This window comes from Lissotriton vulgaris, unplaced genomic scaffold (genome assembly GCF_964263255.1).
Source record: "Lissotriton vulgaris unplaced genomic scaffold, aLisVul1.2 SCAFFOLD_832, whole genome shotgun sequence".
NCBI lineage: Eukaryota > Metazoa > Chordata > Amphibia > Caudata > Salamandridae > Lissotriton > Lissotriton vulgaris.
Window position 1 is genome coordinate 58,187 of NW_028245555.1, and position 15,366 is coordinate 73,552.

General features: G+C 42.8%; 1 protein-coding gene across 1 annotated transcript in view; it reads left to right on the forward strand.

The window, feature by feature from the left end:
- Nucleotides 1-5,208: 5,208 nt before the first annotated feature.
- The window catches only part of LOC147666349 (long-chain-fatty-acid--CoA ligase ACSBG2-like), a gene marked incomplete at its 5' end in the record, with an annotated part of 191,942 nt that continues 181,784 nt past the window's right edge, over nt 5,209-15,366 (forward strand). Inside the window, one exon of the mRNA XM_086949102.1 lies at nt 5,209-5,373. Coding sequence (XP_086805228.1) covers nt 5,209-5,373 — 165 coding nt within the window. The remainder of the gene's footprint in view (nt 5,374-15,366) is intronic.

The following is a 15,366-nucleotide window of genomic DNA, read 5'->3' on the forward strand; positions in this document are numbered from 1 at the left end:
ATAGCAGTTGATACCTGAACTATTTTCAAACTGGTATCTTACAATCTTATCAACAGTTTCCATGTTCTGTTTCTTTACACCTACAAGTTTCTCTGTATTTGGTTTTTTTTAACCTCAATTTCATCTTTGACATATTTCCTTTTTGAATAGAGTATACATTTCTCATATATGGGATATTCACCTAAATTAGGAGCATAAAGTTTTCCTAAACAATTATACTCTCTTACACAATTTGAATCAACAATAACCATTCTGTCATCGAAATCTATCAAATACAAACCAGATAATGTTTTAACTCGAGATAATGTAACATATGCCATTCCCTCTTTGAACACTGTACTTCCGATATTTACAATAGCACCGTCTATACTTAAACCGTGAGATTTATGAATAGTTACTGCTTATGCTAAGGACAGAGGAAACGGTTTTCTACAAACATACAAATCTTTTACATGTAAAACTCTTACAACGCCATATTTGTTATACTTCTTCAATCTGATCAAATTTCATTATCAAAAATTGTATTCCATCGCTGTTCTGAAATTTCACAAAATCAATCAGTTTCCCCATTGCTCCATTTACTAAACCTTATTCTACATTTAAATTGGGCCATAAATTACCCGACAGTTTATACAAACATGTAAAGTCTTTTCTAAGCCTGCAGTTTAAGATACATACTTTTACAAAGAATTCAATTTAGCCTGTAGTTTCTCTGTAAGAAGAATAATCACAACCTGGCGTTCAAGTTTATCAATAGATTAAATTTCCACTATTTCTTGATTTTCCAGTTTAAAAAGTTCCTGATTAAATGTAGAACACTCTTGCAGTGTAGGTATTAGGCACACTATAGGCTTGTTTTCTCCAAGCTTATTACACATTATTTCAGCCGCTGTGTTTCCAGTTGTAAAGAAGTTCCTTAGTAGTCGATTTCCTAAATCTTGTTTACCATGTTTCATCAAGACACCAGTTCTTATATCTTGAAGAATATTTCCATAATCTTCATCACTAGCTTGTCGCATATTCTTTACAAGTTCTTTATATTCAAAAGTTAACCAAATGTTAACATTTCCTATACTTTCTAAGATTTCCTAGTGTCTTCATGAACAAGTGTTTTAAAAACAGGTTGTCCTTTTATAGGAGTAAGTTGTAGTAGATCTCCTAATACAATTACGTGTTTTCCTCCAAACAGAATATTGTAATCTGATTTTAAAATCTGTTGCATTCCTAAATGTACAAAGGCAAGCATTACGTTTGAGACCATGCTCACCTCATCAATGATTAAAAGTTTCATGTTCTTCAGTACTCTTGAAACTTCATAACAAGCTTCACCAGATGGCTTCTGATATTCCAATTTAATATCATGTTCAAGGGGTATCATAAGTAATCAATGTAAAGTAATCCCTTTAATGTTATGTGCAGCTAATCCAGTTGGAGCTGTTATAACACAAGATAAATGTGATACTGTTTTTTTCTATAAATAACTGGTCAAAAAAAAATTAAGAAACGTTTTCCTGTTCCAGCTTGATCGCTGATGTACATTAGAATAGGTTTAAATGATGAACATTGGCATTCTTTTTTTTCATGCAGCAAACCATGTTGTATATGTTCTTTCACTTGTAGATTGATTTCTTTCTGTTAAATATTTAGTCGTTCTTCTACGTTTTACAACATAGTAAGATCTTGTTGTGCTTGTTGCATTGAAGTTTATACCTCATTCACGGCTATTGCTGCTTCATTTTTGATAATTAGTTGTCCCAGTGGATCTTGACTTAGTGGAACTGATCAATGACTGTCTTGAGAACAGTCTCTAGCTATTTCAGCTGCAATTGTACTTTCTTGTTCAATCTCTTCATTTAACATTTGTAGATTTGTAGGGAAAATGGTGCATTGATTTGTATCTTTACATGCATTAAAAGAATTTTCATAGCAGTCAAAATGTCCAAGTAATTCTGTTTCACTACGCCAAGGCTTAAACATTTGTAGAAGTGCTAAATAGAAAAATTCCCTCTTATCTAAACTTTCGCAGCTGAGATTTCTGTGGTTAATAAGATTTCCTTTGGCATGTTTTACAAAACTTCCATCACATCCAATTATTGCCTATTTTTCTTCTTTTATATTTTCTTTAACTTTTCTTTTAAAGGTATAATGTTGAAGTATTTCATACAGACATAGATTTTTGAGATGTGGACAGCTTTTGGGATAGTATGTATCCATTATATTACTTTTAACAATATCAGTACTTTCTGGTTCATTCACTGCGAAGTATTCAATCTCTTGTAATGTTTTCAATACTCTGTTTTGTGTGCCGCATTACCTTGACTTACTCAAATGATTCCTCTTGACTTTGAATATAAACACGCAGAGCTCAACCGATCCGAACATTCATAGGCTACATCTCTAGATGGGAAAGCATTTTCAAACTGAAGCTGTACAATTTCTTACTAAGACTCTTTCCTTGTAAAATTTCTTCCCACATTTCTTTCATCTCTGTCTTTTCAGATGTGGTTATATATGATGTAACATAGCGAGCAACTGCAAATGAATTATTTGCAAAATATTGAATATCCATGTTTGCATCCCACATATTCAAAATCACTGGATTGTAGTCATTAATATACTTTGAATCTTCTATCCTTTTTAAGTTGTATGTGTTCTTCTGAGATTTCCGAGTTATTGTACGCATTGCTGCTGACATAAAATTATTTACTCATCCTTTAGAAATTATTGGGCGTGGGAATCCAAAACAACATTTTGTATAAAATTTCCCTTTAGACTTCGATGACTTTGAAAGTGTAAAACTTGTTGTCTCAAGCATTTTTCTCCTCTTTCTCTTGGAATTGCACAGGTGACATACTGTTCAATGAAAAACAAAACAGTTTCATAAGTATCAGTTCTAAATTCTGGAGCATAGTTGATCCATGATAGCATGTGAATATGAGGAGCACCTATCGCTTGGTACTCTTTTAGCCAAAAGATATCAGTAACTTCTCCAAGAAGGGGAATATTTTTATTGCAGATAAATGACATCATAGCTTGAAAACTGATGGTTAAAATACATACAGAGATCTACAGGATCCAAGGAACAGTACTCCAGCTGTCTTCAATTCAATATTTTTAATATTTGAATTTGCTTGTCGTAGAAATTCAAGTAATTCGTCCCATGCATACTCAGCACAGCTAAGTGTCGTAAACCATGTAAGAGTACCTAAGTTTCTTAAAATACATTTAAGTTCTCCATGCCGATGATACCAATACTCATTGGTACCACATTGACATGCCATTAAATTAATTGACTGAGATTCCAACTGTTCACCTCTTTGTTGAACTTTGTCCATGAATTCTTTTGCAGAAACATGTGGAAGATGAACTCCTGTTTTTAATATATGGTTCACTCTTATAAGGGCTCCATAAGTACTCCCTTTCTTGGCCACAAAGGACATAGAACTGGAACGGCAAATAGGTAGTGAGCTCCCACCTCTATCACATATTTCACACAGGAGATAAGTATCTACTGTCTGTAACTGTAGAACCAATTTCCAGTGGATCTCTTACGAGTGTCTTTTTGAAGGTGGTATCTCCAGAGACAACCTTTGTGTACAGCAATGCTTCTGAGAGTAGGGTAGTCGACAACTTTGAGCAGCCACAACAGTAGAACAAAGATGTGTGAGGATTTTGCCCTGGCTTTTGACAGCCCATTGAATGATAAATGAGTGAAAGACAAAATAGCAGGCCTCACCTGAAGGTTGCCTCGTCTTGCACAGCAGTTCTACTCCTCAAGCAGACCATCCTCCAAATGGCAGTGTTCAAGCAGACTAATCAGTAGTTCCTCGCTAAGCAAAATGCCTCATTGAATATCTAAATGAGTCGTGACTCCACTCCCCTCACTTCAGTGTCTGGGTCTCCTCCCTCCAGCTTCAGGTATGTGAACAATGCACATCCACTCTCTGGGGACACAACTCTTGCCTCCCTCTTGTGCAAAGCCAGAACATGGCATCCAATATATATCCCAACTGCCTCCCCTACTGTAGTACCCTCAATCACCATGCATGTACCACACAGGCCACATGCATAACACACACTCAGGATGTTAGTGCAAGGGACGGGGTAAGCGTTGAGAAGTGGAGCTTTAAATGGGTGGAACGGCTGGCCTCCACCTCAGTGACACACATTACAAGCATTAGTAATAGATCGACTTCACCTATGAAATTAATAAAAAGGTGTTTTCATCAATCATCGAATGGGAGAAGGAAAGAGCTCCCTGACAGCACGGGAGTGGAGATGATGTGGCACAGTGGCCAGAGCTGCTGACTCTAGAGCTGGGGATGCCAGTTCGAGTCTCGGTGGCGCCCTGTAACATTCTGGGATTCTATGAAAATCATTTAATCTTTCTGAGTGATAAATTGTAATAAAAATATGCTGTATTAGTAAAAGGCAAAAGTTTATGAAAATATATTTCCACCAAAGCAGATGTTCACAGTATTTCTATGCTGGGAAACTGATAAGAGAAGCAGTCAAGAAATAATCATTGATAAATGCAGGAAAATATGCTACAGCCAATGGAAATGGAGGAAAGGTAAGTGGCATACAGAGGAACCAATGAGAAGCCAGGAAAGAGAGGAGGCGAGATGTAAATCCCTTTTGAGTTTAGATAAACAATAGATTTCTCAAGCACAGCGCAAGTGCTGTGCAGGTAAAACCTAAAAAGGTCTAGTTATGGATTATCAAATCAGCATACACTGCTGCCACTCCGGAACGGGGGGATAGTCTACTGTCAGCCAATGAGAGCTTGCATGGTGGACAGGGACAGGCCTTAACATGAGTGGCGCCAGGGTCAAAAATCAAAAAGTTGTGATAAATGAAAGCTGGGTAACACGGCTGTATAACATACAGGACACAATCCTGTCCAAACATCGATTATGTTCAACTCTTGCTAATCCTATTTGTTTCCTTTCTTCCGGTTAGCTTTTCTGTGTCTTTGTCTCTTTTCTGTTTGGTTTTCTATGTTCAGAGTGTAATTGCAACTGAGAGGGAGAGATAGGGAAATGACAGGGAGAAGAAGACACTCACCATTCCAAATCACTGCTGCTGACAGTGCTTAGTGACCTCTTATTACTCCAGCTGAAGGACACTTTTGACATTCTTGATATTTTGATCCTGCAAAATCTTAAGCTACTCAATTTGCCTCTCTCATTTTCTTTGCACCTGTAGATCACATGGTTGGCGAACATGTTCAGCACATATTCAGGCTTGCAAGAAAGGGAGATTCATGTGAGTTTCCTGCCACTGAGCCATTTGGCTGCACAGTTCTTCGACATCTGGCTACCTATGTGCCTTGGAGGGACCACCTGCTTTGCAAACAAGGATGCCCTGAAGGTACCTGCTCTTTCACCTATTCGAATGTTGTGAACAGAACGGTATTGTGTCCTGTACATGTGTTTAGTCAGATGTATATGCTCATAAACTTTATTATTTAACAACGAACAAGGAAGACTCCCCTCCTACAGGCTGGTGGATCAACCCACTGGACATGAAATAGGAAACCTTGAAACGATCAAAAGCTCTTTATCTATTCGGTACAAAACAGTCCAGCCAAGTAATTGTGTGTTACTTATAGTCTGACCATAGTGCGTGTATTTGCAGTACGGTTCCAGCCATGGGCATGCTGTGGTAGTAGTGTAAAGTAGTGGCAGCCCTTCTAAGGTTTTCAACCTTTTAAAAAGACAACAAACGAATCCGGTGGGCTAGTCAGCTTGGTGCCATTAACTCTCAATATGCTGTGCAGGTCAGGCTCTCTGGAACATAACACAAGTCTTGAAGGCATTAACTGAAAGCTCCCCTCACAGAGAGGAACTCACACATCAGCTGGTTCTGTGTGTACTGTGGCACTGGAGCTCAGAACTTCATTTGAGAAATAGCCTAAAGCTCGTTTCTAGTACTGCCCTCCCAGCCTTAGTAGAGGATAGAGGCTCAGACCAGCCCATACAACTAGGCAACAGCACACCTCACAAGGGACAGCTAATTCAGTGTCATCTCCTGTTCCAGTGCAATCCACGCCCTTGCTTCTAGTGGTCAGGACATGTATCTCTGCCTCGGGTGGCAATAACATGAAAGCCTTTCTCCAGCGTGGACCTGTATCCTTGGAGGAGGCTCTTTCTGCTCACCACAGTTCACAGCTGTCTTCCTACTGCCCCTCTTATCTCTGCGGATATGGCGCTAGGCCCACCTCTCAATCCTGGGTCCTTTGGCAGGTCTGTGTTGCCTTTACCACAGACATACAAACTCACTTCTTTCAAACAGACAAGCCTCAGGTGGCGTGCAGCCAAAGAGTCCAAAACCTTTTACATCCATTTCACTTTGGATCTAAGATGAGTTATTGCTACAAACAGATAGTCATCAAATCTCTCCTGCCATATATTGTATGCTGTCTGTGATTTAAGGACCAACACCATACTATGTGCTGGTTCAGTTCCTTGTTAATGCCATTGTTCATTTGAAGTAGCTGATGCACTTGCATCATTGTGTAATAATCTGCATTACCTTTATTGCATGTTTGATAGTACTCTTTTAGTTCATATGTTCCTTTGAATAGCCGAAACTTAGGAAACACATAAGACCTCTAGCCTTTAAAATTAAAGTGTAGGATAACTGTAAGGTTATTTTTCCCTCCTGACATTAGAATCACAAGCTTGATTTTCACAGTTTAGAGAGTATGTAATATTGTACACAGTTCTCTCCATTGCAGAGAACAGGATCACCAAGACATTCCAGACAACAGAGCGTCATAGATCCAGACTGAGGAGTAACATCCTCACCTGTTCTGCCTCACAACATTTCTACCTGCAGAGACATAACTTATCTTCATTGCCCACAAGTGGAAACACCTATGAATGGAACTGACTCACATGAAATATGAAACCCTGATTATGGCAAAACCTATGATGCTTAAAGATTAGTCCATATAATAAATTGTCTGCTCCTTATGTTTATATTTTGTGCTTTCAAATTAGCTATAATATTACTGATTTCTGCAATTCCACTCCTTCATTTATCTAAGCAAAATAATTGTCTTGGAATAAAACCTTTAAAAATAACAGTGAGTGTAATTGTGCAAGTGAAAACCAGTTCCTCAATTCACCACAATAAATTAATGCCTGACGGTCTCTGGCACGTTGCCTGTACCCATTATGCATTATCTACATTTAAGTGGAGGGGATGCCTGAGTCAAAATGTGTATGTTCCTTATTCCTCAAGCATGATATGTTGATCAATACCTGACCAATATATCACATGACCAGTGATGGAGCGGACTCCCAATGATGATGTGCCTCTGAGCTGGCACTGATTGCCAGACAGCCGTGAGTGAAGGCCCTGCCCCGCAGCACACCTCAGGGGGGCACCCTAAAAGTATTGCATAATATACTCGTGCCACTTTGGTACCAGAGGTCCTGTGAACTGTTGTATTGTGAGCCACCCTTTTGCGGAGCAGCACCCAGGGCTCATGTGCATGTGCTTCTGTTCCATCCAACCCCCTGCCCAACCATCCTAGGTCACAATGGGCAAGACTAAGCAGCACACATGCCCACAGGCCGAGCCGTCCATGGGAGGGCAAGACCCATTGCAGCAGCAGGATACAGTGCTGAGTCACATGGTGCCCACACTGGATACACACATCAGTAGGTTTGACACCATCCTGCGTGCCATCCAAGATGCAAAGCTGTCTCTTGACGCACAAATAAAGTCAGTGAACTAGATATTAACTTCTTGAGGGCAGACCACAGAAAGCTTGCAAACAGAGTGGACAGCAAAATGCTGCCACTTGCCACGTTGCGCCCATCATTCCAAGAGTTGCAGAAACAACTGAGGAGGCTGCAGAAAGAATTGCCATTGCTTCTACTCATGGTGAAGGATGGAGAGGGGTGCTCGAGGTGCAACAATGTGGGAATAGTGTGGGTGCCAGACTGTGAGGATGGACCTAGTGCTACAATTTATTTTGAAAACTGTCTTTCCCAGGCAGTACTCCGGGACAATGTCTGCAGATTTTTCTCTGTTAAAAGGGCCCACAGGGGGCCGTTTCACCTGCCCCCACCTGGTGCACTGCCTCAACCAATTGTAGCCCGACTTTTCAATTACAGAGTGTAATAAAATAGAGAATAATTATGTACCAGAGACTCGAGACAGAAGATACATTCAGAGCTGTAATTACCTTCTGTCGCTGAAGGCTACAGAAAAGCACACCCAGCCTTTACTTAACAGCTTTTCTACCTGCCTGCCAATGTGGATGAGAATAGTAAATGCTGCTACTTGGTTTACCATTGGTTCTATTATTCAGTAGAGGTGGCAGGTGTGGACCATCTTTAAAACTCAAGGTAAGCCTTTTTTGGTCCTACGATTAGCTTAGGAAGACGAGAGGACGGTATTCACCTCCCGATAAGTATCATTGCCTCTATATTGTTTGTTTTTATATAGTTACTATTCACATTGTATGCACTCGGCTAGGGTTTGATTTTCAAATAAATATTGAAAATATATCCCTGCTTTTTGAGTGTGCCTTTCCATGATGAAAGAGGGCTTTTGTTTCCATTATCTATCCCTGTGATATGTCAACAGGATTTATTTATTTACTTATTTTGCAACTTATTAAGCGCGAACGAATACCCGTAGGCGTCTCGGCACTAGATTATTCACCTAATTGTCTCTCGATAAAACGGATCCTGAGGTTAATTGTCCATAATACTGATTAAAAAGCCAGGTCTTCAGTCTTTTGCGAAACTGGAGAAGTGAGGGGCTTGTCCTGATATGCTGCGGCAGGGTGTTCCATAATTTGGGTGCCGCGACTAAAAAGCGGCGATCACCCCATGGAACTGTTTTTGACCGTGGAACCACAAGTTGGTTGAGAGTGGCGGATCGAAGCTGTCTGGCAGGTCTGTAGGGTATCAGCTGGTCTTTAAAATAATGTGGTCCTTGGTCATGAAGTGTCTTGTATACTATGCAAAGTGATTTAAATTTGATCCGATTACGGATCGTCAGCCAGTGATATGTCTTGATGGTGTCTGATATGGGCGAAAACTTGGGTGTTCCAGAAAGCAGACGTGCTGCTGCGTTCTGGATTGTCTGAAGCTTATTGGTTACCCTAACCTGGGCATTTAAAAATAGGCCATTACAATAGTCAAGGGATGATAACACTAAAGAGCTGATCAATGTTTTAGCAGCTACCTCTGGCAGAAATGGGATGATTTTTCTAATCAGTCTTAATTTGTGATGGGCTGTTGCCACTACTCTATTCGCATGTGCCATGAAGTTGAGATCCGCATCAAAAGTCACTCCCAGGTTCCTGACCTTAAGGGCTGGGCTAGGAGGGGTTCCGAAGGCTGATGGCCACCAGGTTGCAGACCAGTCTGGTAACAGGGTTCCAAAGATGAGCACCTCTGTTTTTTCGGAGTTGAGTTTAAGGCAGTTCGATGCCATCCACTCTCCGATTGCTAGCATTCCGCGTTGGAAGCGCTCTGCCACCTCGTGTCCGTCGCCTTTAATGGCCAGAACCAATTGTGTGTCATCAGCGTAGGAGGTTAGGCTCATCCCATATGCTTTGATGACATTAGCAAGGTCCGACACATAGATATTAAATAGTGTCAGACTTAGGGATGAGCCTTGAGGAACCCCACACGGTAATGACAGTTTGGCCGATTGGTATGGCCCCAGGGTGACAGCCTGTGTTAAATCGGCAAGGAAGGATGTGAGCAGAGCTCTCGCAGTATGGTGAATGCCCATCTTTCCGACACGGTCGACCAAGATCTTATGGTCTACCGTGTCGAAGGCCGCCGATAAGTCCAACAAAATAAGTACTGCTGTCCCTGCCTGGTCACGAATTGCCCTGATGTCGTCTGCCGCTTTAATTAAGACGGTTTCAGTACCATGATATCTTTGGAAACCGAATTGTGAATCGTCCAGTAGAAGGTGTTTCTCTACATGCTCAACAAGTTGTTGATTCATGGCTTTTTCGATCACTTTAGCTAAAAAAGGGAGGCTTGCAATGGGCCTATAATTCTTTAATTCTGCCTTATCCAGTCTTGCTTTCTTCAACAGGGGTTTCACCAACGTGTTCTTTAAGGAATCCGGGAAAATCCCAGAGGCGAGTATAGAATTGCCAACTAAAGTGATGACCGGGATGAGTGAGTTCATGACCGGTGGGAGAACTGAGAATGGACAGCGCTCTCCAACCCCAGCGCCGGAAACAACTACATCATCCCATCACAAGACCTCTGCAACTCCCTCGCCTCCTACTTCCACAACAAGATCGCGGACATACACAACAGCTTCAGCACAGAGCCAATGCTCCCCAGGACAGCACCTGCACCCCCCACCACTATCCTCCGCGCCTGGACCCCGATCAACACCGAGGAAACCCTACGCACGATGAACTCCATCCACTCTGGATCTCCAACCGACCCCTGCCCTCACCACGTCTTCAACAAGGCAGACTCCGTCATCGCGCCCCACCTGCGGGACATCATCAACACCTCCTTCGACACAGCGACCTTCCCGGAGAGCTGGAAGCATGCCGAACTCAGCGCTCTACTGAAGAAACAATCAGCGGACCCCACCGAACTAAAAAACTACCGCCCCATCTCGCTCCTCCCGTTTCCGGCCAAAGTCATCGAGAAGACCGTCAACAAGCAGCTGGCCGCCTTCCTCGAGACTAATGGATTCCTCGACCACTCGCAGTCCGGCTTCCGGGCCAACCACAGCACCGAGACCGCCCTCATCGCTGCCACTGATGACATCCGAGCCCTGCTCGACAACGGGGAAACAGCGGCCCTCATCCTCCTGGACCTTTCCGCTGCTTTCGACACTGTCTGCCACCGCACCCTAGAGCAGCGCCTCAGCAACGTCGAAATCCAAGAGAAGGCACTAGAATGGATCATCTCCTTCCTCGCCGGAAGGACTCAGAGAGTCCGCCTCCTCCCGTTCAGATCAGAAGCCACCGAAGTCATCTGCGGCGTTCCTCAAGGCTCCTCGCTCACCCCCACCCTCTTCAATGTCTACATGAGCCCCCTTGCGGCCATCGCACGCCAACACAACCTCAACATCATCTCTTACGCCGACGACACCCAGCTGATCCTCTCCCTCACCAACGACCCCGCCAGCCTACACGAGGGGATGAAAGACGTAGCCGAGTGGATGAAGAACAGCCGCCTGAAACTGAACTCAGACAAGACGGAAGTCCTCATCCTGGGATCCCCGCCCTCCGCCTGGGATGACTCCTGGTGGCCCCCCGCCCTGGGCAGCGCACCCAAACCAACAGACCACGCACGCAACCTGGGCTTCATCCTGGACTCCTCCCTCTCCATGACCAGACAAGTCAACGCCGTCTCCTCGTCATGCTTCAACATCCTGCGCATGCTACGTAAGATCTTCCGGTGGATCCCCACCGAGACCAGGAAGACGGTTACCCAGGCCCTCGTCACCAGCCGACTGGACTACGGCAACTCCCTCTACGCCGGAACCACTGCCAGACTCCAGAAGAGACTCCAGCGAATCCAGAACGCCTCAGCAAGACTCATCCTGGACATCCCCCGACACAGCCACATCTCCGGACACCTGAGAGACCTGCACTGGCTCCCGGTCAACAAGAGAATCACGTTCCGACTCCTCACCCACGCACACAAAGCCCTACACAACCAAGGCCCAGGATACCTCAACAGCCGCCTCAACTTCTACACTCCCACACGCCAGCTTCGATCAACCAACCACGCCCTCGCCGCCGTCCCCCGCATCCGAAGAGCCACCTCAGGAGGAAGATCCTTCTCCTACCTCGCCGCCAAGACGTGGAACTCCCTCCCGACCCACCTCCGCCTGACCCAAGACCACCTCGCCTTCAGGAAGCAGCTCAAGACCTGGCTGTTAGAGCAGTAGCGGACCCCCCTTCCCCAAGCACCTTGAGACCCTCTGGGTGAGTAGCGCGCTATATAAATGCTGTGATTGATTGATTGACAGGGATCTAGTGCCGATCCAGTTTTGATGGAGGAGACAATGATCTTTATTTGATCGATGGAAAGAGCCTTAAAGCTGGATTGATTGCTACCTAAAAGGATTCTCACTCAAGTAATGCTCAATGGGTTGCTGGGTGGCTGCAGTCTGTATGGCGTTCTGTCTGGGGTGGGCCCATTGACAGAGTCCTTGTTTTCAGGGGGTCTAGAAGGCTTATTACTAGGCCGTGTTCTGGAAATAAATCAAGAAAATCTATTAATTGCACCAAAAATGGTCACACTGTTCTTCGAGTAACTTTGGATGACAACTTTAAGATATCGGATGACGTATAGCCACTGATTACTGTGAACTCTTTGTTTTCACATGGTAGGAACAGTGTTGAGCACCTCATGCTGCCAGCCTGAGAACTTTTTAAAACAGTTTCTTATATTTTGACAGTCATTCTAAATTAGATTTATCTGCTTATTTTTAATTTCCAGGATCGACAACTAATGCCAGCAGTTTGGGTTACATTTCATAAAGCCATAGAGTGACCTCAGTTTCTTGACTTATTTTTGGCGCAGAATACAAGTACCAGGATGCTACTATGATATTAATGGCACATTATAGGTTCTAACACATTATTTCCTGCATTTGCTTATCCACTGTATTTTTCTCAATGACATTATTCAACCATGTATGTGCATAACTTCCTAGGCAATTGATAATGGAAACAAGTGAGGCAAGTGAAACAAAACAAAGTAACTAGTTTAAAAAGGACATGTTCATTTTAATAATCATATATAAAACCATGACAATCATTATTAAGAAAGAACAAAATTAACAATACACAATTAAACAATAATTTAAAATTAAAATTCATTACAAATTACTGAATCAAACAGACAGTCTTTATCTTTAGTTAACAAGTGGCAATAAAACTCGACGTGCGTTTCGGCGTGTCCAACGCCTTCTTCAGGAGCCACGAATTATCTGAATAGACATATAAAAAATACAAAAATACGATATCAATATACATAATTAAGACAAACAAACCTTTAACATAATAAATTTCTAAAACATAATATCACCAATCTATACACCCTAGTTACAACTCTTTATAACTTGTTTCACCTCTATTAAGTTCAAGTTTCCATATTAGCAAGGATACTCCCAAAGCGGGAGGACTATCTAAGTCCAAAGTGGACTATAGAGTAACTAAACTAAAAGAGCGGGGGGGGGAGGGAGGAGAAATGCCCCGTACACATCCCAATTAACATGTCTTCAATAATGACTGGAGCTTAAAGTGATGGTTAATGATGGCATATTTCATTTGTCACCCTATAGTGCTAATGCAGGCCCATTATCTATCTATCTATATATATATATATATATATATATATCTTTATATATATATATCTATATCTATATATATATATATATATATATATATATATATATATATATATATAAAATGAAAAATATAATTCCTTACTCAAATACTGAAGATCCAATGTTTGGTATGGTGTTGATATTCTTAAAATGGGCGGAAACGGTTGGTGTATAATGTATGGGTCAGATACAATCCAATGTAATACTATCCTACAGAGATGTGTATTCATAGGAGGCATACCTTATTTCATTAGTGTGAGGATGTCTCAAAAATACCCCTAATTCTAGTGCATTTTACCATCCAGTATATGGAAAGGAAAGAAAGTAGGAGAGGGCGGGTAGGGGAGAGGGGTCGGAAAGGGAAGAGAAACCGGTGGGGGTGGGGGGCGGAAGAGGGGGGTTTAGGGGGTGGCCGGGGTGGGGGAAAAGAGAAGAGGACAGATAGAGAAAAAAGAGAAGGAGGGCCTAATACCGGATATATAGAGAGAAGGAAGGATAAAGCGCAGGTCATACAACAATATATAGTGAGGCCATATGTGTATCCCAAATGCCGTGTTCTCCAACTAAGTATGGATAAAGTTCTGCCATTGTCAAAGGTATGGGTGAGAAAATCTGTAAGGCTTAGGATTATAAAACAAACGAGGTAACATACCTCTAAGCAACGGGGTTTATATATCCCGTCACAACCCAAGAGACAGACTATTCGATATCAGGTCAGTGCACCCTAAAGAGAAATAATAACCTGTAACCTATTCCTAAGGTATAATCCTAACGAATCAAAGATAGACTGGTAGGAGGGAATTGTTACTAAAAACTAGGGCATAACTTTTAGACAACAGAATGATATTTCTGTCGTAGGGAGAGCCTTCCTGATCACTCTTAGCACCGAGCGACCTGGCAAAAATACAACAAATACAAAAACATTTTTGTTAAGGATAATAACGATATGAATAGCGCTAGAACCTGCAGCTGCTCAACATCACCTTATTTACCTTAAAAACTTGTTACGAACGGAAGGTAACTCGTGTGCTGGATCCTATTAAAATGCCCGGAAACGGCAGTGTATTTAGGGACATCAAATAAAAAGACTGGATATGTAGATCTAAAAAAGAGAAGAACGCCACAAGAATAAAGTGCTGCTGTCTCTGTAAAGTCTATAACTACAACGTAATCGACTAGTCCTGAATCTAGAAGCCCAGTGATAAAGAGCTTACCTTCGATATTCGTTTCATGCGAGTTACTAAACGCTGGGCAGAGGATAGCCTCCAGGCGTCTTACGTCACGGGTGGGAGGAAAGAATCAACCTCCCATCCCACAGTAGTTGGTTAAATAGCATAGTGCAAAAGGTCACATGACACGGAGCTCACATGGCCGCCATCACTCTCGCGTTAAAAAGCTACAATGTTTCTTAATGTGATAAGGACAGTATCGTCACAAGGAATCTTTCTAAAAGATCTGCAAAAATATTGCAATTATCTTGATGACGTTAAAGAAGACCGAAAAACCTTTTGCTCCAATTATTCTTATGAATTTTGCAGTCAAAGCTGCATTTCATTCAACAATAAAACCTAAAAAAAAGCGTGAAATGCACCTGCCCGAGGCCACGCAGTGGCCATAAGGAGGGCGGGCCCCTAGTCACGGAGGGCTGTCCCGCCACCGCATGTCTCAGCGTTTCCTCACCCGAGGCAGTCTCCCCTGGTTGGTGGAGGCTGGTAAGTGATGCACGTCCGGGGCGGCTGGGAGGAGCCTTCTGGAGTACTTCAGAGCTCTGCCCCGTTGGGGAGGCCTCTTTGCCGCTCCGGACGTCGCTGTTCTATGTCGGGACACCATGAGTAGGGAAGGTCATACGTCAATAGTCATTTACCCCCTTCCATTGGTCCTGCTGTCTATCTTTCATCCTAGGCTCGGGTACCCGCTGGCAGCCCACCCGCGGTCTGCAGCCTTCAGTGTAACACTCAAATCAGGTATAAGTCGAACAACTGTGGCTACCACAGCCCGAGCCCGGAC